We start from the raw sequence: 22,923 nt of genomic DNA, 5'->3' as shown, positions 1-22,923 counted from the left end.
TTGTGCTCCGTTTTGAAATTGTTGGCTTTCAATTTTTTTGCTTCTTGTTCGGGATTTTTTCGGGGGGTCTTTTTCGTTGGGGTTTTTTCCACCCCCCCCTCCCCACCCCTTACATTTGATTTGACTTTGGTTTTTTCCTTTTTTTTTTTCTTTTTTTCCTTTTTTTGGTTAATTTTTTTGCGGAACTTTGGAGGAAACCTGCCCGGCTTTTAGCATGATGTCTTACCTCAAACAGCCCCCTTACGGCATGAACGGGCTGGGGCTGACGGGCCCCGCCATGGACCTGCTGCACCCCTCCGTGGGGTACCCAGGTGAGTGACCCGTCCCCGTCCCTGCACGCGCCCTGGCAGCCAGCGGAGGGGGAAAAACTCCGTCCCGGGTGGGTTTGGAGGAGCCCGCGGAGCCGTGCGGTTTGGGGGGGTCTCTGGGGTGGGTGCCCCCATTTTCCTGCATCCCTGGCTGGGGAGAGCGGGCTGGAGGGGCACACGGCTGGGTCCAGCAAAATTTCTCCCCCATCGCCGAGGTTTATTCGTTGGCGTGGGTATTTTTAAGGATGAAAAAAAGATGCTTTTTTTAAAAAAAAAAAAAATATTATTTCAACACAACGAAATCTCCTTGTTGCTGTGGCCAGGGCCAGGCCTGCCCCTGCCCCGGCCCGCTGCCGCTTGCCCTCCCGAGCAGGACGGGGTCTGGTCCCTGCGGTCGTGCCCTGCTGCCATGGGGCAGGGCTGCAGGACCATCGCCGCTCCTTGGGGTCGGAGGCAGGGATGCTTCTCGGGCCCCTGCCCCAGGGATGCTGGGGGGTGCGGGAGGGATGCAGGGACCTGGCATGACGCTGCTTGCCCCCAGCCACCCCACGGAAGCAGCGGCGGGAGCGCACCACCTTCACACGCTCGCAGCTGGACGTGCTGGAGGCACTCTTTGCCAAGACCCGCTACCCTGACATCTTCATGCGGGAGGAGGTGGCCCTGAAGATCAACCTGCCCGAATCTCGAGTCCAGGTACCAGAGCTTGGCAGGGGGCTCTCGCCCCACTGTGAGCTGGGGGGATGCAGGGGCGCCCCGGCTCAGCAGGCACCACTCGGACCCAGCTCCCTGTCCGCACTGCTCATCCCTGTGTCCTCAGGGCTGGGGTGCATCTGCACGCCCAGTAGCTTGTCTGTCCTGTTGTGGGGGTGTCTGAGCAAAGGGGGAGCTTTTATTTTTCTTTTTTTTTATCTGCTTTTATTAATTCTATTTTTATTAATATTTTTCCTGTCCCCTTCCACCTGCCCCAGGGTGTAGCGGCCCCGCTGCCCACCTGCTTCCCGGGGGTGCTCCCTCTGGCACCGCTGCCCGGACGGCGATGCCCGGTGGGGTGGGATGCACGGGTGGCATCCCACGCAGGAGCCGTCCCGCAAAGCTGTATTTTGTTGCTGTGTGGGGGACACGCGCAAGCTGGGACGGCCCACCTGCGGGCCCTGGGCATCCCTGCTTGTGGGGCAGGATGAGGGGTGGCCCGGGTGCCAGACGGGGCGGGGTTTTTTTTTCGGGGTGTGGGGGAGTACGGTGCTAATGGCTGGGCGTGGGTGCTGGGAGAACTGGTGCTGGGGTGAGGTGGGTTGGGCGCTCCCAGAGCGAGGAGGGGCGGTGGGGTGAGCGGGGCCAGCCCAGAGGGTCCCTGCTTGCCCTGCTGCCCCTGCTTTACCCCATGGCTCATCCCCCTGCGCCCCACTTTCTCGCTGCAGGTCTGGTTCAAGAACCGCCGTGCCAAGTGCCGGCAGCAGCAGCAGAGCGGCGGCGGGGCCAAGAGCCGTCCGGCCAAGAAGAAATCCTCACCAGCCCGTGAGAGCTCGGGTTCGGAGAGCAGCGGGCAGTTCACGCCGCCGGCAGCGGCCTCCAGCTCAGCTTCTTCTTCGTCCTCCAGCTCGGCCTCGTCGGCCCCAGCCGGCGCCCCGGCCTCGCTCAGCACCCCGGCGTCCTCCATCTGGAGCCCAGCTTCCATCTCTCCCGGCGCAGCGCCGGCAGGGGTGACGGTGCCCGAGCCGCTGCCGCCGGCCGCCGCGTCCTGCATGCAGCGGGCCGGCCCCGCCGCTGCCGCCTCCGCCAGCTACCCCGTCTCCTATGGCCAAGGCGGGGGGTACGGGCAGGGGTACCCCGCACCGCCCTCCTCCTCCTATTTTGGGGGCGTGGATTGCAGCTCTTACCTGGCGCCCATGCACTCCCACCACCATCCCCACCAGCTCAGCCCCATGGGGCCCTCCTCAGTGCCCGGCCACCACCACCACCACCCGCTGAGCCAGAGCTCGGGCCACCACCACCATCACCATCATCACCACCACCATCAGGGTTACGGCGGCACCGGGCTGCCCTTCAACTCCTCCGACTGCCTGGACTACAAGGAACCTGCCGCTGCCGCCTCTTGGAAGCTCAACTTCAACTCCCCCGACTGCCTCGACTACAAGGACCAGGCGTCCTGGCGCTTCCAGGTCTTGTGAGGGGCCGCCTGCTACCCCCCACCCCACCCCCCCATTCACCACGGACCCCCTGCCTGGTGTCTCCTGCTGCCTCCCGGGCAGGACTCTGGCTCCGGCTTCTCTTCCTCCTCCTCCTCCTCCTTCTCCCCTCTCTTCGTTAGCAGTGGCGATGCCCCGGGGGGGGTCCTGCCACCCCCATCTCTACTGACTGATATTTATTTGCTTCCTGCACCCCTCCAGTGGGTTTATTATAATTATTATTTTTTTAAACGCAACAGAAGAGGAGTTTAAAAAAAAAATAATAAAAAGCCTAGCATCTCCCCTGCTGCCCCCTGCCCCAGGCAGAGGTGCAGGCTGGCTCCTGCCCTGCCGGTGCCCCCCCAGCTTCGTGCGGGGACCCTCACCCCCCTGGTGCGGGAGCCCCTGGCTCGCCGGTCCTGCACAGCCTCTTGCCGCTGGGAGCGGCGGGATCGATGTAAATACTAGGTCCGTTCCAGTGACCGTGATTATTTTAGTTGATGCTGTTGGGTTGGCATTTATCTAGAGTCTTAACATGGAACAGAACTTAATTTTTTTTTTATGTTATTTTAATTTTTTTCCCTAAAAATGAATCTTTCCCGATCTTGCGTCCTGCGTCCTCCGTCCGTCCTCGAGGGCTCCGTGCAAGCTCGCCCGTGCTGTCCCGGGGCTGGGCAGGGGTCGGCAGCCAGGGGGGGTGCCCAGAGGGGGGAGGCAAAGGGGGAGGAAAGAGCTGCCCTGCTCATCCGCAACCTGCAGACCAAAAAAACCAAAACTTTTGGGGAAAAAAATTTTAACAAAAAACAATAAAAAGGAAAAAGAAAAGCAGTGTAAAAAAAAAAAAAGTTTTGGTTATTTTTTGGGGGTAGGGTTGCAGGGGAAAGCAGCTCGCGGCGGGGGGGGGATGACTCTTTGGGGGTGTGTTTTTTCGGTTTGGTTACCGATATTACTTTTTTTTTTTTTCTTTTTTTTTTTTTTTTTTTTTTGGCCCTTCTGTTGGTTGGCACGTTTGCGGCCCCCAGCCCGGCTGGCCTGCGCCGTGTACCTGGGACTTTCGATGCCGTAACCCCACACTTACCCCTTCAACTGTAAGGAACCCCCCCCCTTCCCACCCCTCCCAATAAAATCCAAACTAATAAACGCGGTGGTGTCCTGTCCTCCTTCCTCCCCCTTGCCTCCTCTTCTCAGGAAGCTTCCCTGGGGGGAGGGGAGCAAGGCGTTGGGAAATGCTTCCCGGGGGGGGCCAGCAGAATGGAGGGGGGGGGATGGTTTTGCGAGTGCTGGGGGGGGGCGGGCTGGGACCCGCGTTCGGTGCCGTGGCTGCCGATTTCTGGCCGCGCTGCGGTGCCGCTGGGACCGCAGGGCCGGAGCAGCAGCCCCCCCCCCCCCGCCGTGGGGCATCCCCACGGGTTCGGGACACCCTGGGGGGCGGGGGGGGGGAAGGCCCCCTGCCCCTGCGCGGGCCGGGTCGGAGGGATGCTCGGCACCCGGCGCTGCCCTCCCGAGCGAGCCGGGGCCGGGGGGGGGGGGGGTATTTCTCGCCGCAGCCTCCCCCCTTTTGCCCCCGGGGTCCTCCCCACAGTTGCTGGAAGCTGCCCGCTGGGTCTGGGGCCGTTCCCGCTCCCACGGGGCCGGCACCGAGGGGACCACGGGGGCCACCGCTGCCCTTGCCTGGGCCATTGATACACGGGGGGGGGGGCACCCCCAAATTCCCACCCCCCTCCCTGTGACCTTGCCGCAGCCGGGAGCTCTGGGGCTGTGGGCCCCTCTGCCCGGTGTCCCCAGGCACCCCGGGGCAGTGGGGACCGGGGCGGGGGGGGCGAGGTGTCGAGGCACTGGTATGCTCTGGGCAGCCACTGGGCGGGGGTGTCTTTACCCCGCCCCGGGACCCCCCAGCGTCCCAGTGGGGTGCAAATGGGGCTGGCAATGTGCAGTTGTGAGATGGGCTGCAGTGGAGACCAGCGGGGGGGGGGGGGGCGATGAGTGGGGTCTCAGCCCCAGGTGCTCCCGGCACATGCTTCCCTTCCCCCCAGGGCCACGGCACGGCACAACCCGAGGTGGGGGGCGGCCGATGGCCCCAGCGCCGCCACGGTGCCTCCGGGAGAGACGGGAGGGGACGGGTGCAGCCGGGTTGATTTTACGGGATTTTCTTCTTTAAACGGGTCTTTTCCTTGTTTCCTTCAGCGCATACATACACATATACATAGTTAAGTGTTTATATGTTTAAGTATTTATATATTTAAGTACATTTATATAAATGTGTCTCTGTGTGTGTATATATATATATATATATATATATATATATAAATGTTTCTCTTTTGCAAGCACTAGTAAGATGCTCATCACACCAAGGAGGGGCTGTACAGGTAGGTGGGGGGGGGGGGCCATGTGTGCTGGGTCTGGTACCACCAGCCTATGCATGCCCCAGCCCTTCTGTTAAAAGGAAAGAAGTTATTGCAGCCTTCCCAGAGCTGTGAAAAAAAATAATTAAAGAAAAAAGAATAAAAATCTGTGCTGGGCACAAAGTGAACTGAAGTTGCCCTCCCAGATTTAGTGAGCACCTGAGAGCCAAGAGGCAGCAGGTGTATAACACCCCTCTACATGCACTCATTTCATCGGCTTTAAATAAAAATCACACAGACGTCATCTTCCTTAAAAATTATAACTCAGGAAAGCAGCAATGCTGAGTGACGCAGCCAAGAGGGGAGCCTGAATTCCAGTTTGGTGGCACGGTCCTACACCTCTTCATCCAGTATCCCCCAGTGTGGTGGCCCATGGCGGGGGCTGCTTCGGGGGTTGGGACGCCACAGGGTGCTGGCATCCCCAGGGGAATCCCTCCGGCTGGGAGCCCAGCGGCTGCCCCTGCCTCACCGCGTGGACACTACCCTGTCCCACGGGCACAGCAGTGGGGCTGGTTGCTGAGCCCAGCTGGTGGCGGGGTCACATCAAATATTGGCTTTGTCCTGCGCGCCTGCCTTCCGTTTTTATTTTATTTTTTTTGTTGTTGCTGTTGCATTTCTCCCAGCCCTGGAGGTTTTTTTCAAAGCACAACTCAAGCAGGAACAGCCGGTTTGCTGAAAAAACAACTAAAATTGCTTCTTCTTTTTTTTTTCCTTATATTGGGTAGAACTCCCCAATCCATGCCGTGGCCACTTGCGAGCCCGGCGTGGTCGGGCCTCATCCTCCCTCTGCCACCCACGGGCCGGTGCCAGCAGGTGGGCAAGATGTGACTTGTGCTTGTTGGCACGGGCTGGGGAGGGTCATGCCCAGCTTTGGGGGGCCCCCAGCAGCCCCCCATTCGCTAGCAGCACGGCTGGGGCTTGGGCATCCGAGCGCTCTCCCACCATGGACTCCCCGGGGGCCGGAGCGGGCGCAAGTCTCGGCAGGTCTGGTGGCACGTCGCCGTGCCCAGCTCCGGCAGCAGGCGCCGGCGGCATCACCCGGCTGAGATTTTGGGCAGCCCAGTTGGGAAACAGCTGCCTGGGTGACTCGGTGCCTCCCTTCTCAAGCATGAAGGCTCCTGGCTGCACAGCTACTATTAGTATTTATAATTATATTTTTTAAATAGCATTTTTTGCTGGACCACGGTGCTCGCAGCAGCCCAGGGGCTGGTGCCAGGGCGCCGGGACACCGCGGTACCTGGCACAAGCCTGGTGAAGCTCCTGCCTCTCGCTGAGTGCCAGCTCCTAAGGCATGTGGTGCTTTCCTGCTGTGAGTCAAGGGCCAGGGCTTGGCGGGGGCTGGGGGGGCGGGGGGGGGGGCGGGCACAGAGGGGGGCACGTACAGCCTATCCTGGGCTGTCCTTAGTTTTTACGCTCGGTGCTTCGTGGACCTGAAATAATTGGTGATCTGTTCGCTGCTGTCAGAGTAGCTGCTGTGAGTAGAAACCCTGCTCCGAGCAGGGGCTCTGCCGGTGCTCCCCGACCCCCCCCCCCGGCAGGTGGCAGGGGGCTGCCCTCGGTTGGGACCTGTCCCGGGGGCGGTGGGCTGCACTGTGCTGCTGGGGGGCCCGGCCGCCCCCCGGCCGCAGGGTGGGCTTTGGGGGTGCGAAGTGTTATGGCCGAGCAGGAATTATTAAACCATCGGAAGCTGCAGGACCGTGCCCAGCACCGCGTGGTGCAGCGATGCTGCAGCCCCCTCGCTGGCCGGGCACGGGGGCAGGTGGGGGCGGCCGAACCCTCGCCCGGCCACCTGTGGTTTTCCCGGTCTGTGTTAGCCACTCATGGCTAATTCCTGCGCTATGAGTAGCAATTAATGCGCATCACATCCCGCATTGGTTCCAAACCTGTTTTGAATTTGTCAATAAAAATAAATGAACCTGCTGGTGTCACTCCCAGCCGAGGAACCTGCTGCACTGCAGAGCTCCTTCCGTGTCGTGTGGCCGAGCACAGAGCTGTGGGCAAGGAGGAGGGGGAGAATGGTCAGCGGGCTGGAGCCCAGAGGAAAACATACGCCTATTTCCAGCTAGATCCCAACCCAACACTTGCCCCCTCCCAAAATGGACAGGACTTTTCCAAGAAAGCAAGAGAGGATTTTTTATTTTTATTTTTTTTTAATGAAAAACTGCAATTTTAGGAAACAGCGTTCTGGATCTTATGTACATTTCTAGTATCACTTCCTGTATATTTTTAAGCTGAAATCCTCTTAGCATGCAAAGTAAATAGATTATGATATACTGAAGGATTAAGAATCACTGTCTGGTGTCAGATTAATCCCTCATATAGACCATCACTTGTACTGACAGAAATATGGCTGCAATTCAGCAAAATAGCTGCACAGCAAAGCACCGCACCGCAGCTCCCGATGCAGAACCAGTGCCCAATCGCTGCCTGCCCTTGTGCCATGTGTTTTCCAGAAATTAAATTTAAATCCATAGGCCATTAAAAGCGTGCTGCCCCCCAAGCGCTGCGCAGAGCGTGGCCGTGGAGCACGGCTCCGCGCGGGGAGGCGAGGCAGCAGCCAGCTCTGTTTCAAAGCTTTGCTTTAGTAATTTCCCCCCCGTTTAGTGTACAAAACCCTTTGTGTCACAGCCCATTCGCACCCTTCAAGCCGCAAAGCAAACAGTCCCCTTCAGGTAAACTCATGGAAAGGTACCGATGTGGATGAAGTGCCAAAATGGGTCAGGAGTTCTTCTGGTGCAACCAAAATTGCCCGTGGCGCAGCAGAAATCCAGCAGGATTTTGGCTCAGAGGGGGAAATGGTTGACTGACTGTGAGCACAAATATTTTATTTTTGTTAATAACAATAAAATACTTCTAATGTCTTTTGTTTGCTTGCTTTTTTACACGGTTCTTTTATTTTTAGTCCACCGTACAAATTTGTTTCTCATACAAAACCAATTTCAAGGCGTTCGCTGGCTTTGGGCTGCAGCCACCCAATGCTCCCAAAAAAGCTCCAGCTTAACCCGCGCATGCGCCTGTGGCAGAGCCCAAACCCTGGATCTGTACATGCTGCACCCGACCAGCCGGTGGGAAGAAAGCCCTGAGACGATGCTTGCTCCTCTCTTCACCGCCAGAAAAAAACTAGAGGGCTGGAACAGGTTACGTTACCTTCTCGGTGCATTTTCCCTTCGTGGTTAGAGAAGGCAGATTAAAATCTGGACTCCAATGGGAAGATGTTTAAGAGGCTCCACGTCTTTTTTTCAAGGCAAAATAATGGTTATTCAACGATATATCTAGATATGAAAATTGAGAGCATTCTTCGAAAAATGCTGCTGACTGTGAAAGGCTGCTCTTTCACAGAGGTATCCTGAGTGAAGATTTTATCTGCTGGTATCTCAATAGGAGGGTTTTCAGAGCCTTAAGTGGAAATTCAAATCTGCTTCCAAGTGAAGATTGTTAAAATATATAATGTGTAGGGAATTACAGACTTTCTCCCAAGAAGTTCATGGATTTCTCCAAGACACCCACCCCACCCACCCACCTGCCCGAATTTGTCAGCATTGCATTTGTACAACACACAGTGATCCGCAATTACTCGCTTTTTTGATGTCTTCGAATGATGCCACGAGAGCGTCACCCGGTTGCCCCCCCCGAGCAAACGCGGGGCAGCCAGTGCAGGACGGGGGCAGCCCGGCCGTCCAAGGGCAGCGGATCCGCCAAGCCCGGAGCTTCATCTCCCGCGAGCGGCTGGATCCAGGGCTGGCTGGAAGCTCGCTGGAGGTCCTTCCGTGAACCTCCCCACCCCGGGGAGGTCTCCCCCTCCTTGCTGTGGCAGCTCAGTCACACCAGGCCGAAGTGCATGACTTGGAGAGTGCCGCCGTCCCCCGTCCCCTGCGGAGGGACAGACAGCATCAGGCCGGCTGCGGGGCCAGCACCGAGGGGTGGAATCACCCTCCCAGCCCGGGCAGGGGGGGCACCTGCAGACACCGGCCCCCTTTGCCCCGGGAACGGAGGCTGCAGCCCCACAGTGGTGCAGACTGCCTCGCGGCTCAAGGGAAGGCCCCTCTCCCCGTTTTTTAAGCCCCTTTGTGCCCCCTCCCCTGCCGCTCCGGGGGAAACCAGGGGCTGCAGCTCCCGCGGCCGCTCACCATGGCCCCGGCGGGGGACACGGGGTGCGCAGGAGAGGGGCTGGGAGGCCCCACCTGCCTTCGAGCCCCTTTCCCCGGTGCCGGGAAGCTTATTGGCAAAAGTGAAACTTTAGATTTTTGTTACCTTTTAATTAAAACATACTGCGAACACCGCAGGGCTAGGCTGACGCCAGCGGCGAGCGCGCCAGGCTCCCCAGGTTCGGTGGGGCCAGCGTTCCCCACTCCCCACGCAGTGCAAGCACCCCATTTCAGCACAATTCCCCGTGCCGCAGGGTGGGAACCTCAGCCCTCCGGATCCGCACAGGGCACGGATATGGGGAGAATGTGGGCCACGAGCAGAGGCTATTTCATAACACGGGCTAGCGTGCCTGTGAAATCCATGAAATGCTTTGCCTTGGAAAGCGCTGTAGTCTAGTGAGTCATTGCTTTCTTTTGAATTACAGATGAGTAGCCAGCCCTTCACGATGCAAGGAAAAAACTAGGTGTGGAGCTGAAAACAAAGGGGAACGTGTGTTTGTGCTGTCTCGGCGGGCAAGACGCTGGCTGGCGTGGGAAGGGGGGTGGGCTCGGCCCTGGAGGTGGCTGTCAGGGCTGTGGGAGAACCGGCGAGGGCAGATGGGACTCACCTCAGTGACTCCCTGCTCGATGACTTCAGGAAAGAGGGAAAAAAAAAAATAAAAAAATTTCCCCTAATACCTTCGGCTTCATAAGGAACCTTTACCAGAGCAGCAGCTCCATCTCATGGCATGTGCAATTCACCACAGAGATCGCGTCACCCTCCGGAGCGGCAGTGCCGTGCACAGCCTGCCCACCCCCGCGTGCAGCGAGCAGAGGTGCGACGGCTCAGAACAAGTGCCGCGTGGGCACGGAGGGTTGTTTCCAGCCCATTGCCGGCCACAACCCTTGCAGGGAGATGGCGGGAGGTGGCCCTGTCACAACACGACCCCCTGTAAATTCTTGGAGGTGTTTTGAAGATGATGGGAAGAGTCCTCGGCATGCCATCCAGAGCAGCGCTTGCGTCCCAGCCCCACCACATCATCACAGTGCTGAAACTTGACACACAGCATCACCGCTGCAGGTGCTGCTCAGGTGCCCTCAAGGAGGTTACGAGGAGCCTCGCTCAGCAGCAGCCCTCGGCGGGGAGGGGGCTGTGTGCATATGCCTTGGCTTTAGGGTGGCTGCAAGCTTGGCACTTGTTGGAGGCTCCAAAGAAATACAAAAGGTTTTTCTGCAGGGCAGCCACAGCAGTACGTTAGCCTTGAGGAGCATCAGTGGCTGCAGGTAAGGGGTGGCTCTTTTTTCCCTGGGACTGTGTCAGTGCCTGATGCAGAGGGGTTTCTGCTCTGGGGACCAAGGGATGAGGTGGGAAGGTGAATGCAGACTGGAGAAAACGAATGAAACAAACCACCACACCATGTTTGATCATTCAGAGTTCAAGGTTGTTTGGGTAGGTCCCTGTTGTTCAAGGCTCAGGGTCCCAGCTGCATCAGATGATAGGTATCTGACCTAGCTTTTGCGATTCCTGCCTCTGTCTGGGCAGAGGTTAACGAGAACCCAGCTCTGCAGACCCATCTAGCTGCTTTATTTAAAAATACTTTAAAAAAACAAACTATTTGCAAACCTCTCTGGTCACACTAAAGCAGGCTTGGTGGTGTTGCGTGGGAAGCCTGTGATGTGGCATCAAGCTCGTAGAGGTGTTTAATGTTAATCAAAGGCTGAAGAGTGATAATGACTGGAATCCTCTTCTGACATCTGCATCTTTTCTTATGTAGCATCCCAGCAATAAAAGAAGCCCTAATAATTTGATGAGAGTCGATTTTCATGGTGGAGGAAAAGGGCTGTCTAGGAAGAGGGGAAGCCAGCATCGCAGTGCTGCTGCCTATGGTAATGAGCAGCTACTCAGCCAGAGAAGGAAAACATGAATATCCTGACGGGAGAGCATCCACTTGTGCCCTGGAGAGTTCAGATCGTGGGGCTTTGCATGGTAATGATGTGGTCCCGCTCCGGCGGGCGAAGGGAGGAGCGGCTCGGGAAGGCACACCCTGTAATTGAAAAGCCACTAAGCCCTCTTGGACCTGCAGGGATAGCAGGACGCAGGCAGCGGTTGGCTCGGGCTCCTCAGGTCTGAGGCAGAACAGAGGATCCCTTCTGTCTCCTGGAGCAGGAAATACAGAGAAACCTCTTCCCCGCAGCGCCGCATCGCTCCCGGGAGGCTACGCTTGTTCTCCCGGGCATTACTCTCAAGGGCATGATGAAGGTGGGAAAGGACGAGAGTGGGAGAGAGGAATAAATGAAGGAGCCACAGGGAATTACCTTAAACACTTATTTTTTTCAGGTGGAGACTGCCCGATTCCAGGCTGCAGGAAAAGCTATGTGGAAGGACATGCCTGTTGTTAGGATCCATAGGTACTGCTCCCTTTCACTGGAAGTGCCTTCCTTCCCTTGGATGGCACCGTACGGAACCCTTCTGGCCAACAGGTTATTGGGGGCTAATACATTAAACCAACCATTCGGTAGCCACAAGGCACCGCTGGCTTCAGCATCTCAAATTGCCGCAAATAAGGCCAGTCTTCAGCCCAGAAACTACAGAGCGCTTGAGATTCACGTTTTCCAAAGGGTCTGGTTTGTACTGAGGTTGGTGGCCAGGGTGTTTGGAGGTTTAGTTTTACTTATCTAAGGCTGGGCACTGCTACATGGAGACACTGAACCAACCCATGTAGGTTGCTCAAGCTTATCAAACAACAGAATAACGCAGGCGAGGAGGGACCTCTGGAGATCGCCCTGCTCAAAGCAGCCAGAGCAGGCTGGCATGGCCCTGGAGGCTGCCCTCACCCCATCTCCAGCCCTTCCTGGAAGACAGAACTGAACACGAATGCCAGATCCTGGCCTCAACAAATCCTGCGGATGGGATGCTCGCTTCTCGCTTGCTTCACCCCTGCTTGCACAGGGCAAAAAAAGCCGCAGGTTATTCTCGCTCCTCTGGCAACTACCCATGCTGTCACCACCCCCATGCTCAGCAATGGGACCCTCTGGCCAGCAATGGTCCCAAAACAGCTTGGCAAAGCCGTGCAGTCTGCATTTGTCCTCGCCCATCATCACCCATGCACCAAGGGGCTGCAGCTGGCACACACGTGCCCTGCACTAGCACAAAGCCACCAGGACCACTGGCAGGGGTGCAGGTGGCCCCCGCGGTAGCACTGCCTCCCTCTGAGCTGCCGCTTGCGTGCTGTAGGGCTAATGCTTTCCTCTAGAAAACAAAGCTCGAGCGTTGTTTGGCTGTGTGACAGCCAACTGCTCTGGCAGGTGACTGGGAACAGTTTGTTGCATGATCTTTGCAGTTTCAGGGAGGAGAAGCTTCCTCATAGCTGAGGGCAGCAGCAAGCGAGGAAGACGTGCGTTACGATGCACCTACAAAAGATGGGTCTGTATCAGATACGTCCCTGCTGAGGGCTCCGTGGCCATCTGCACCGGGGACAGGTCACTTCTGGTTCCAGCCTTTGGGCAACGAACCGGCAAAGTGGGGCAAAGCAAATCCTCCAGCTCGCTGCTGCAGAGATCCTCCTGCCGAATTGCCTGTGCAAGAAGGGCTGGGCTCTGGGTGTGCTCCCCTCGCGTGGCACCGAGCCCGGTATTGTGAGGGCTTCCTCTAAGCAACGTGCGGGAAGTAGCGGTGGAGGGACACCAGCCTGGGGGAGCAGGAGGGTGAAAGTGGGACCTTGGGGATGGGCTGTCCATCAAATGCTGGCACTGATGCAGCAGGCTGGTGGTGGTTCCAGGTGCAGAGCCACTGCCGACAGTGGGTTTGGGTTGCCTTTGGGATGGGTTGAACTAAAACCAGAGGTCGGTTCAGCTAGAAGGGGCTGCTCTGATTTGCTGGGTGCCGGCTCCTGCATTGGTACCCAACTGCTCCCAAACTTCTGAATTCCCACATGTCATTAAAAGTCAGGACAGAATCATGTTGGAAATGTATTCCCAGAACTACAAAGTGTTGCGTGGATGGCTTTTGTACTCCAAAAAAACCTGGTGTGTGCACACCAGGCTGCCCCTTACCCAACAAGTCATTGCCCAAGCTCTCACCAGAGCTGCTGCCTCCTCTCCTCGGTCCTGCGAGGAACAGCAGCGCTGCAGGGGTGGAGGTGTCCCGCTTTCCCATGGCAGCTCGGCGACCTGTGGGGAAATCAGGGCACCTCCACCACGGTCGTAGAGGTCACGCTTTGACCTGGCAGCTTCCAGCAATGCTGACCGCTCCGCTGCCGTAGCTTTTTGGAACTAAGGATGCTCCCTTGTTGTCCTGAATGATGTGACGGCAAAGCTTTCTTCTTTGTATCACTCTCATTACACAGCCTGTACGTTTGCACTCATGGATCTTCTTGTCATAGTCCAGAGCTTTCAGATGCGCTTCTGAGTTTATTAATTCAACTGCTTAGGTGAGGATAAGGAGCATCTTACACGCAGCTCAGGGGAGGAGCAGCTACCTGCTGGATAACCCACCTGCAAACCCAGGAATCCCACAACATCCCCAGACCATCACTGCTGCTATATTTTACCTTACTCTGTATCCTGAAGCAAGCAAAGCCATCAAAAGGCAACAGGGGACTTTCTTTTGAATCGAGGGACTCCCCGCCAGCGCGACCCCAGCGCAGCGAACTGTCACCTGCTCCCCAGCCTTTCCCCATCCTCCACCCAGGCAAAATGTGCCGGGGCCCACGGGAGGCTGCAGAGGTGGGGCCGGCACGTGTTGTTCTCCAGTGCTTCGGGACTGGTAGAACAGCTCTTAGAGCACGATTTTACTTGGCACGGGCTGGTTTTGTAATGAAAGGAATAAATAAGTGCCATCGTGCTCTGCTGGGAGGTTGAAGTGTTTCCTTTCTTTTCTTTTTTTTTTTTTTCTTTTTAATGATCTGCTTGTATCAAGGCCAAACATTGAATGCTTTGGCCTCAAAAATAAAAGTTTCAACAAGAACTGTAATTGGGAGGAGGCTAAAATGGAGGCTACAATACAGGCACTCTTGTGCCTTCATCCACGCTGCTGCCAGACAGCTTTTATTTATGTTATTTTATTTTAATTTTTTTTTCCCTATTTTCCTTTAAAGCAGAACTGAAGGAGTGTGCTGGTGCTGCACGCTGCTGACTCACCAGCTCTGGAGCCAGGCTCCCCCTACGCCTGCGCTCCATCCGCACCCCCAGGACACCCAGCCACCCGGGGCACCAGAGCAGGCTGGGAGGGAACGGCCCCCAGAGATGGGGGCGGCTGATGGCTTTGGGGGACAGGGCAGGGTCCCCATGCCCACCCGGAGGTCTCCTCCTCTCCTGCCCGGGGAGCTTCTTGTGGCTGGAAGCCCAAGCGGGTGCGGGAGGGAGGAGGACACAGGCTCGAGCCTGGCGCTGGGGGAAGGGACCATCCACCTTCTTTGGCAGCACCTTGCAGTTAAATCAGCTTAAAGTGATCATGAAACCATAGGGTTGTATTTCACCCCTCTTTACTGTGGTCTCGCTCTTGAAAGCACCAATACGAGCACTGGCTAGCTCGTGTAAGATGAACGTGGATGAAGGACAATAAGTTCTTTCTTAGGCCCCATCCAACAGGCATCGGGTAATAATTTTCGACTTTTATGCGCTGCGCTCAATTCAAAGCTGCAGATGAAGCCCCGCTCTAGCAGCGTGCATAGGAGCATTTCTACCAATTTCAGCGAGAGCCCTGCAGGCAGACAGCTTGCAGGGACAGGCTCGGGGAGTTTCAGGAAGCTGCAAAATAAGAGTAAATAATAATAAGCAGAAATAAAAAAATAAATCACAAATGGGTTACCTGTTCTGAAGGAACTGCTCTCAGATTTCCTTCAAAAAAAAAAAAGAAAAAAGAAAAGAGATCACCATGTTATTTACATTCCGTTTAACGTGCTGAAAACCCCAAACAAACAAGGCTACGGTATTAGGTAACTCCTTCACTTTTTTTGATAGGACACAGCTATTTTATAGCCTCTTATTCAATGGATGGATTCAAATGTTTAATATATTGCTTATACAAGTCTACACATGTGGGATATGTATATTCCCTCAACCCCCAAGTTAAAGCAACTGTGATTTTTGCGGATAGGGCAGTGGTGACGCAAGGCCGGTGATGGATCAGGGTTCCCATGTCGTCCCAGCCTGGCGGGGAGCCGTGGCAGGCGTGGGGTGCCCACAGTGACAGCGGTGGCTGCAGCACACCTCCTGCCTGGGTGGTGGGGCTCGGTCCGGGCTGCTGCCTGCGCGCTCGGCCCGTGTCTCGGAGGGTTGTGCAGCCGAGTGCTGTCAGTTGGCTGCTGGAGGTGCCGGGGATGAGGCTTCGTGTTACAGCTTGAGCCCCATTAACAGCTGCCAACATCAAAAAGCAGTCCTGCTGCAGGCAACGCGTTTCTGCCCCTCGCCTGGTGCCGCCTGTGGCGTCCTCCCATCCCCAGGCAAGGCAATTTGGTTCAGGGGATGGGCAAAAGCCCACGGGAAAGATAACATCCATTTTTTGGGTTGGGTTAACATGCCGGTGGCTGCCTTCATGATCCCGTGAAGGTGGACGGCAGGCGGCGGGGAGGGGGATGCAGGACCTTCCCGTTCCGATGGTGGCCAGCTGCTAGCGGCTTCACCGTCACGTGGAAGTGCACCCGTAGCTGGCTCGTTTGAGACCATTTCAGTTGTGGCTACAGGAACCGCAGTTAACGCCTCAACTCTGTGCCAGCGTGGCTGGAGACCGGCTCTGCTCCTACGTACCTGTCACTGCAGTGGTGGGACACCTGCACCAGCAGGAGATAAAAAGCCCCATCTCACCCCTTGTGCAAATACTCTTACATGCACCTGGCTGACTTTACAGGGTGGCCCTTTAACCGTGCCTTCTTCGTGCTGGGCTCCTCCTCTGTCAGACTGTAGCACTACTTTGACTCCGCTGTGACAGAGACACCACTGAGGGAGGATGCCCCCGACCCCCCCCCCCCCCCCAAAGTAGTGCAAAATATGGCTTCACAAGACGCGTAGCTGGTGAGGCTCTGCTGGTGGCCATTGTGCCCCCAGTAACAGAGCAACAACGACCAAAACTAACCAACACTTTGCCTGTCTTTGTCAAGTCATGCATAGCGCTGCAAGACGAGGACGCTCATCCCATCAGTTGATTTAGTCTGTGCTGCGAGAGCTGGTGGCCGAGTCCTCGGGCCTCTCCCTGCTAGCGATACTCAAACCAAGCTCACGCTGCAATGCCACGGCCTTATTTGCCCTCCTAGATCCAAGTTCTTTTCCCAGGTATTGTTTCCATTTCACCATTATTTCTAGGTTCACCCCCTTGGGCATACCTGCAAGAGACTCCCTCGCTTACCTTCCTGGCTGCTGGAAAAGGGGTTCCCCGTCAGGAAGGTGGCATGGCCATCTGCTCCAGGCTTGTGCTCCTTGTCCTCTGCCTGCCCGCGGCTGGTGGGTCTTTGAAAACAAAACAAAAGTGATAGGAAGGGAGGGAGCAAGGACTGAAGACTTGGGGAGACGCTGCATAGCACAGCAAAGCTGTTTCATTTGTTTTCTGCCTTTTCAAGTACACAGCAGCCTGTGTAATTCCCTGGCTACAAACTGTAGCTCTTTTTTATCAGATGCCAGCACGTTTGTTGACTGAGCGTCACTAGGTTCACTCATTTGGCTGTGCAGTCGCTCCAGCACCATCCTGTCATTCAAAGATGTGGTGTAAAGCTGGTGTTTTCTGGAGCAATTTAAGTTTTGTTAAGCAGGACAGGCTGGGGATGTGCAACACGTGTAGCAGGCACCTGGCACCGCAGCAGCCCTGCACGGAGGCGGTTGGGTGGGTGCCAGCAGACGAGGACATCAGACCCAAAAGGCAGCACTGATTTTCTGTGAGTTTTGAAGTTAAATCCTGTCCCCACACTGCTTCCATCACTGAAATCCAAGTTGCCAAGGAGCTGCAGGGAGGAAAATGCCAGCTATGTGCTATGGAAATACAGATGGAATTTTTTTTTTTTTCTTTTGTTTGTTTTGCTCGTCTCGGTTTCTTCACTCATCATTAATCTCTGCTTACGTAGGCACATGGAAAGGCAATCCATTCCCAAGACAGTGGAACTGGAAACATGGAGGCCACCTTGTGCTACCTTGGCTTGCCGACTTGCCACTTGCCCTGCTGCCCACACACTGCCAAGCGCCTGGTGAAGTCCGAGGGTTCAGCAAGATCGAGTCGAACAGAGAAAATAAACTAAACCTCTCACGCCAGGCCAGCTGGGAACCCCTCTGGGGGGAGTCTCCTCATTTGGGTGGCTTTTCCTCCTCCACGGATGTAGTCATGTTTGACAGCAAGTAGTGTTTTACTCAAGGGTGGCTCTTAGGTGTGACAGCAGGGCAGCTGTGAGAATGGAAATGCGAACGCTTTTGTGTGGCACCCAATTTGTTAACTGCCACAGTGCGAAACCTCGCTAGGCTCTGATAATACAAATAGTACATTCCAAGAATAAAAAGCCCTTTACTGCTGATGAGAACACAGATAATTAAAGAAAAAGCTCAGATTTTCCCTGCGCCTTTGTCTTCACGCTACCAGTCGGGCGATGGCTGTGCAAGCAGCTGGGCATCTGTAAAGCAACTAAAAGCAACTCTCCTCATCAGCTTTCCCCGAGACACTTTTAAGCTGCAGTAATGCAACTCTCCCATCACGCTAAGCTTTATTGGTTCAGCAAAAGAAACTAAGAAACTTCATTGGAGACCAGATTATGCTGGTTGCAAAAACGGAGGGATTCTTCTGCTCTTCGACCCCATTATCTCCTCCGTAGTGTCTTGATCAGCTTTCTTACAGAGAGCCTCGGATTCTGCCGAGACCTGAAAATTGCTTTTTTGGCTGCCAAATTGCCATAACCCTTCTATTTTTATGTTTTAAAAGAGCTTAAAACCCTCCATCCTCTTTGGATGTGTCTTTAAAATTGACCAATACTGGGAGGATTTCATGTATATCCGAAGGCTTAGAAGAAGATGTTACCTCTACCAAGCCTCTAGTTTTACAGTCAACAGACATGAAAAGCCCAGCGGGGATAAAAGGAACATAACCAGTTCTGTCTAATGCACATAAATCTACCTAAGAGCTCAAGGCACTGGAAGTACTCAATGCGCTACATTTATCTGAATCTAAGATACAGAAATGGGTCTTCAGCCCACATGCCACATGTCCCAGTTTGATGCCAAGTTAATATGAATTAAGAGACTGAGATGAATAAACAAGGTCAGTCTGGGCTGGGCCAAGTTGAATCAATGTAAAATAATTGTCAGTATTTTCTGTCAGCAATGCTAGTTTATCTTGGCTTGGGATTCTCGGTGCTATAGATTATAAAACGTTTTCAGTGGAACAGTTGGCAGACATTTTATTGATTTTTCTTTGTTTTGTGAATGCTGGAAAAATTTCCATTAAGTATACACGCTGCTCATGTGATGAAGCCAAATTGCTTTTTCAAACTTTTCTTTCTTTAAGTGTGCTAACGCGTTAATACATTAGCAATCTAATTTAATCAAGAGGACCTTTGTCTGGAATCAAGAGGCCATAGAGTGCACCTCGATGCATCTCGAGTACTTATGGGCTAATAAGAGTTAATTTCGTGTTTTCAAGGTGCTGTATGCATCGCTGACTAATTAATTTGCCCAACACCCCTTTGAAGTTGGTAATGTATTATCTCAGTTTTACAGATGTAGAAATTGAGAGTGCAACTTCACACAGAGCCACATGCATTTGCCCGCTGTTGCGTTCTTGGTGCACGTGAAGCTCCTGTTGCCTTCACCGGGGCTGCACAATGCTGAAGGATGAGAAGGGATGCTGCAGCAGCCGGGCAGGATTAACACTGCTGAGCTGCTGGATCCCACTTCCACGATGAATTTCCTACATCCCATCGCCACATCCCCGCAGCACGCCTCATAATAGAGTTACTTTGGAACTGAAAATTGCTAGGACAGATACAGAAGCTTGTAAGATTACTCCCGGACCCGTGGCAGACCGTATTTCTCAGCCTATATTCCTGCTATTTGAAGACCTGCTATTTGAAGAATTTTGCTTCCTGGTTAAAGAGGACTTCTGAAAAAGATAATTGATGGTGGAAGAACAAATGGAAGTGCCATAATGGCAATATTTTGTTTAATTGCATGGAACAGTGGAGCAAGGAATTTTTTTTAATGTGACACACAAAAGTATGCAGTGGGGTAACTCTTAATTCTGTCTCTCTTTATGCTGATTTAATAACCAACATACACAGATATGAAAGACTGCCACGCAGTTTTCTCTTAATGCTTCCTGAGGTTTGATCAGTGGTGCTACAGGCTAAAAATATACAAATATGCTTCTGAACTTAAATAAAAACCTTGCAGAGAGGTATAAATATGTGTATCTTTAAGTACATAAGCAACAGGAAAGTTTTATGAGAAATGTCACTGTGATGATATAAATTTTTGCCTTCTACCTTAACCACTCCCATTAAAATAGGAGATATCCTAACTAAAGTAGGAGTCATTCTGGTTTGGGGATGGGGACAAGGTAGGTGGCTCCAGCCCAGCCTCACACACATCCTGACACTACAAATGCAAGACACTGAAACCCACAATGCATTATGGTGAGGCAACAGAAGGACACACTGACGGGGAGCAGACCCACACCGCAGTTAGCAATGCTGACGGCAGAGCAGTGGGGGCAGCCATAGCTCTGCGCTGACCCTGTGCCGAGCTCCGGCACGCTTCCAGCACTCACTGGTTGACTCACCCAGAGATAAGCTGTCCCACAGTCAAACAGCTCCTTTGAGGTGTTGTCCAGAGGATCGGTATGCTGCCTTGGTCCTCTGAGCAACAGCCTCCATACCTTCTGAAAAGGTTTTCCTCATCTACAGGCAGCACAAGGGTTCCGTTAATCAAAAAGTTTCCATAAACAGGTAACAAGAATAATGAGAGGACAAGGATTGCTAGGCTGTAATGTGTCTGACACTTGGAGGGAGGCAATGGCAATGGCCAATGGCAAATGTAAGCCAGAGGGGAGAGCTTTGTCTTGCAAAATTATTCATGGACTGTGCATTGCTGGTGGTATTTAACTTTCCTGTTCATGTCAAGAGTGAAAGAAATGACACAGCAAATAAAATGCCTCTATCTGGAGTGTTGCCCTGAATTCTCTACTGTCCCCAAGTTGCTGTGCGTGCTGTGCACCCAGCTCTCCCCGACAGCCACACTGCTGCTGCTCTCATCAAGTGCGTGGAGCTGAGCCCTTTCTCTGTCTGTAAAGCTTTCTGACTGTCAAGGCAAGAAGAGAAGCCAGATCTCGCCTACAGGAAGTTCTCTAACCCTAACATTGAGACTATTTTACGAATTATTATTTTGGTTCCAGCCTTTTCTGTCCTTTGCTTCCCCTGTCTCTGTCCCAGGCAACGGCTTTCCTTGTTAGGCAAAGGAGATGATGATGTGAAGAGTTAAATGAAGTGATTTATTAATAATGCAGCCTGAAAACTGGGCTTCTGTTACACATATGCAGATGCCAGTCTCCCTGAAGGTTGTCAGCAACAAGGTTTATTAAGTAAGTTAACCAGAAATGTCTTCTGCTAGTCTTCACAGGGCTTCTGGCTCGGTGTAATTCATGAGATAAGCCTCAGCTGTCCCAAAACAAAGGTTCTGCCAAGACTGAAATAAAAGAAAGAACAAAGTCCGGGTATGTGCTGGAGATGAGCTTCCAGGACCTTAGCTGAGGTACGGATGTGGGCAGCGATGGGTCTGACAGGGGTGGTAGCGTTAGAGACGCAGTAACGTGGTCGACCGACTTCACAAGTTTGGAGCGACGAGCTGGTACGAGGTTGTAAAGCCAAGGCAGACAACAAAGGGCTCGGGGAAAGAAGACAGAGCAGCTACTGAGTACTCTCACTGAGCACCTGCGAAGTCCCGTCGCGGTGCCCCACAGAGATGCAGGGAGCCACGGCCACCCAGGAGGCAGCGGAGCCCGGCAGCACCCGAAGTAATGCAGGCAAGTGCACGAGCGGCGCTGCTGCCTTGGCGTGACTTACAACTCGCTTGCACGGACGAGGTTGTGGGGATTTTATTGCAAGATTCATGACACTGACCACTGGTGCTCAGCTGGCAAGGAAGAGGTTCGCTCTGGGTTGGACGTGAGCTGGAGGTGACCTGGCTCAATGCTCTTCTCAAAACACGTTCAGCTGTTCCGCTAGATCCACCGTCGGGGTGGCCTCGGCTGAGGTCTGTGACCCGGCGGGGAGCTCTGCGGAGTGACAACAGAAACGAGCCATCGGCACGGGTGAGCTGACTCTTGTCACACCCCCAGCAAGGACGTTTGCTGTGGGATGTCACAGTATGCCAACGCGCAGGGGATGAAGCAAACAAAAGCTAAAGATTAACCTTGCTTCCCGGATGACAAATCAAGCCCCCCAAGACAGTATCTCGAGGCTTTAAATGATGCTGAGAAGGCAGATCAACAGGTTGCCTCCAGTAATACCTATGAAGTGTGGCTGAAGCACCCTGGCCAAGGCAGGAGGCCATACTGTGACCGGGGTTAGGGAACGGAGAAGCACAGAGGTCAATCTACCACAAGAACGGAATTTTCTTCTTTTGCTTTTCTTGAGGGGAAAGACTTCCGAAGTAAATAGGAAATTATTCAGGATGTACATTTATCTCACTGGTGAGCAGAATACATAAACACCAAAGACTAGCCTTAAACAGCATGAGAAGTGGAGAAAGTCAATAGTGAAACAAAAAATGACCAAGCTAACGAACAACAGAGCGCCTTCGCAGGAGGGAGGATGTGTCCCGATTATTGATTTTGAAACTGCGGGTAGTGGTTGGAGGCTGGGAAGAAGTGGACAGGGGAAATGTCAGATATGAATTTGTGATGTGGGAAATCGGTTAGAATAATAATGTTGCTGTGCACTACTAAGACACTCAGCTGCAAGCACTATACAGCTGCGACTTCACGAACTTCACCCCGCTTTAGTAAGGTGTTGTCGTCTCCAGTTTTCAAGTGAAAGGCAGCAGAAAGCAAATGCCATTTAATTTTGGGTTCACATGCTGGATCGATTTAAAGATATTTCCTCAAGTGCTGCGCAACCATCTATTCGTTACAAACTGTGTCCTTCGCTGATGTCTCAGATTAGGCAGCCAAATCTCTAGTAATGCTGGAGTAGAGACGCAACATCGCAGTGACTGCAGAACTGAGAATGTCCCTATTTCTGTAGGCACCAAATGCCCAAACCCTTCCTTTCTTACACAGATTTCTTCACATGAAGAAATCTGACGCAGACTTGGCAGCAGATGTATTATAGGAAACAAACTCTGTGAAACTGGAGGCAAAACACAAGCTACAGGTACATGCTCACAACCATCCGTGGGGTTTTTTCAGCACAAAGAAGAGGCTGTTGGAGTCACCTGTGCCTCAGCAGGTGACCTTCCCAGCCGGCTGGCGTTGTCACAGCGAGTGCCTTGAAGACTCCAGCCCGTGCTGGCAGGCTCCCAGCGCCGTGGCCAGCTGGGGAGCTGCGAGGGGTTTTCTTTTGCAGCTCTGCGCGAGGCAACCCACAACTCCGGCCTCTGCTGGGGGAGGCCAGCTCGAGCGCCGGGCGTGAGGTGGAGGGGCTGGTGGTGTGGGTGGGGAGCTTGCTTTGTACTCACCAACCTCCAAGAGGCAAACAAAAGCCTCGGGAAATCCCAGCAGTTTATGCAGTGCCAGCGGTTGCAAGGAGCTGCTCGTGAGGCTCAGCAACTTTTGGTGGCCACCTGGGCAGGCGCGGGCGAACGTGGTCAAGCCGGGGAGCCCAGCAGTAGGAGGAAAGTTGAACTCTGCCGTCTCTGCCCCAAGGCGCCCGACGAAGGCAGACACAGGACTGCCAGAGATGTGTGAATCATAGCCACCTCCGAAAGGGAAACGGTGAGCCGAAGGGAGAACAGCGTGCTT

At 54.1% G+C, this 22,923-nt stretch overlaps 2 protein-coding genes across 9 annotated transcripts in view; one reads left to right on the top strand and one right to left on the bottom strand.

Annotated features, from left to right (window-relative positions):
• The first annotated feature begins 196 nt into the window (after positions 1-196).
• OTX1 (orthodenticle homeobox 1) lies at positions 197-3,707 on the top strand. The gene is made up of 3 exons (XM_080389589.1): positions 197-311; positions 850-1,001; positions 1,727-3,707. The coding sequence occupies exons 1-3, from the start codon at positions 215-217 to the stop codon at positions 2,474-2,476; spliced, it is 999 nt and encodes a 332-aa protein (XP_080245715.1). The 5' UTR covers positions 197-214; the 3' UTR covers positions 2,477-3,707.
• Positions 3,708-5,569: 1,862 nt separating this feature from the next.
• WDPCP (WD repeat containing planar cell polarity effector) overlaps positions 5,570-22,923 on the bottom strand; it is a 157,565-nt gene continuing 140,211 nt past the window's right edge. For 5 of the 8 annotated variants that reach the window (XM_080389571.1, XM_080389570.1, XM_080389569.1 and 2 more), the window contains 3 exons: positions 16,342-16,442; positions 14,809-14,837; positions 5,570-8,745 (listed from right to left, as the gene is read on the bottom strand). In XM_080389571.1, the coding sequence (XP_080245697.1) occupies positions 8,695-8,745; positions 14,809-14,837; positions 16,342-16,442 (181 nt within the window). In that variant the 3' untranslated portion in view covers positions 5,570-8,694. Of the gene's footprint in view, positions 14,748-14,808; positions 14,838-16,341; positions 16,443-22,923 lie in introns of all 8 variants that reach the window. The other 3 variants (XM_080389573.1, XM_080389574.1, XM_080389575.1) reach the window with 3 other exon arrangements.

Source organism: Falco punctatus (assembly GCF_963210335.1).
Source record: "Falco punctatus genome assembly, chromosome: 5".
NCBI lineage: Eukaryota > Metazoa > Chordata > Aves > Falconiformes > Falconidae > Falco > Falco punctatus.
This window is presented reverse-complemented; position numbering and strand designations above follow the sequence as displayed.

Coding starts and splice junctions, on each gene's coding strand:
- OTX1 (XM_080389589.1), top strand. CDS start 215: ATGATGTCTTACCTCAAACAGCCCCCTTACGGCATGAACGGGCTGGGG. Junction 312..849: donor CCCCTCCGTGGGGTACCCAG/GTGAGTGACCCG, acceptor GCTTGCCCCCAG/CCACCCCACGGAAGCAGCGG. Junction 1,002..1,726: donor TGCCCGAATCTCGAGTCCAG/GTACCAGAGCTT, acceptor TTCTCGCTGCAG/GTCTGGTTCAAGAACCGCCG.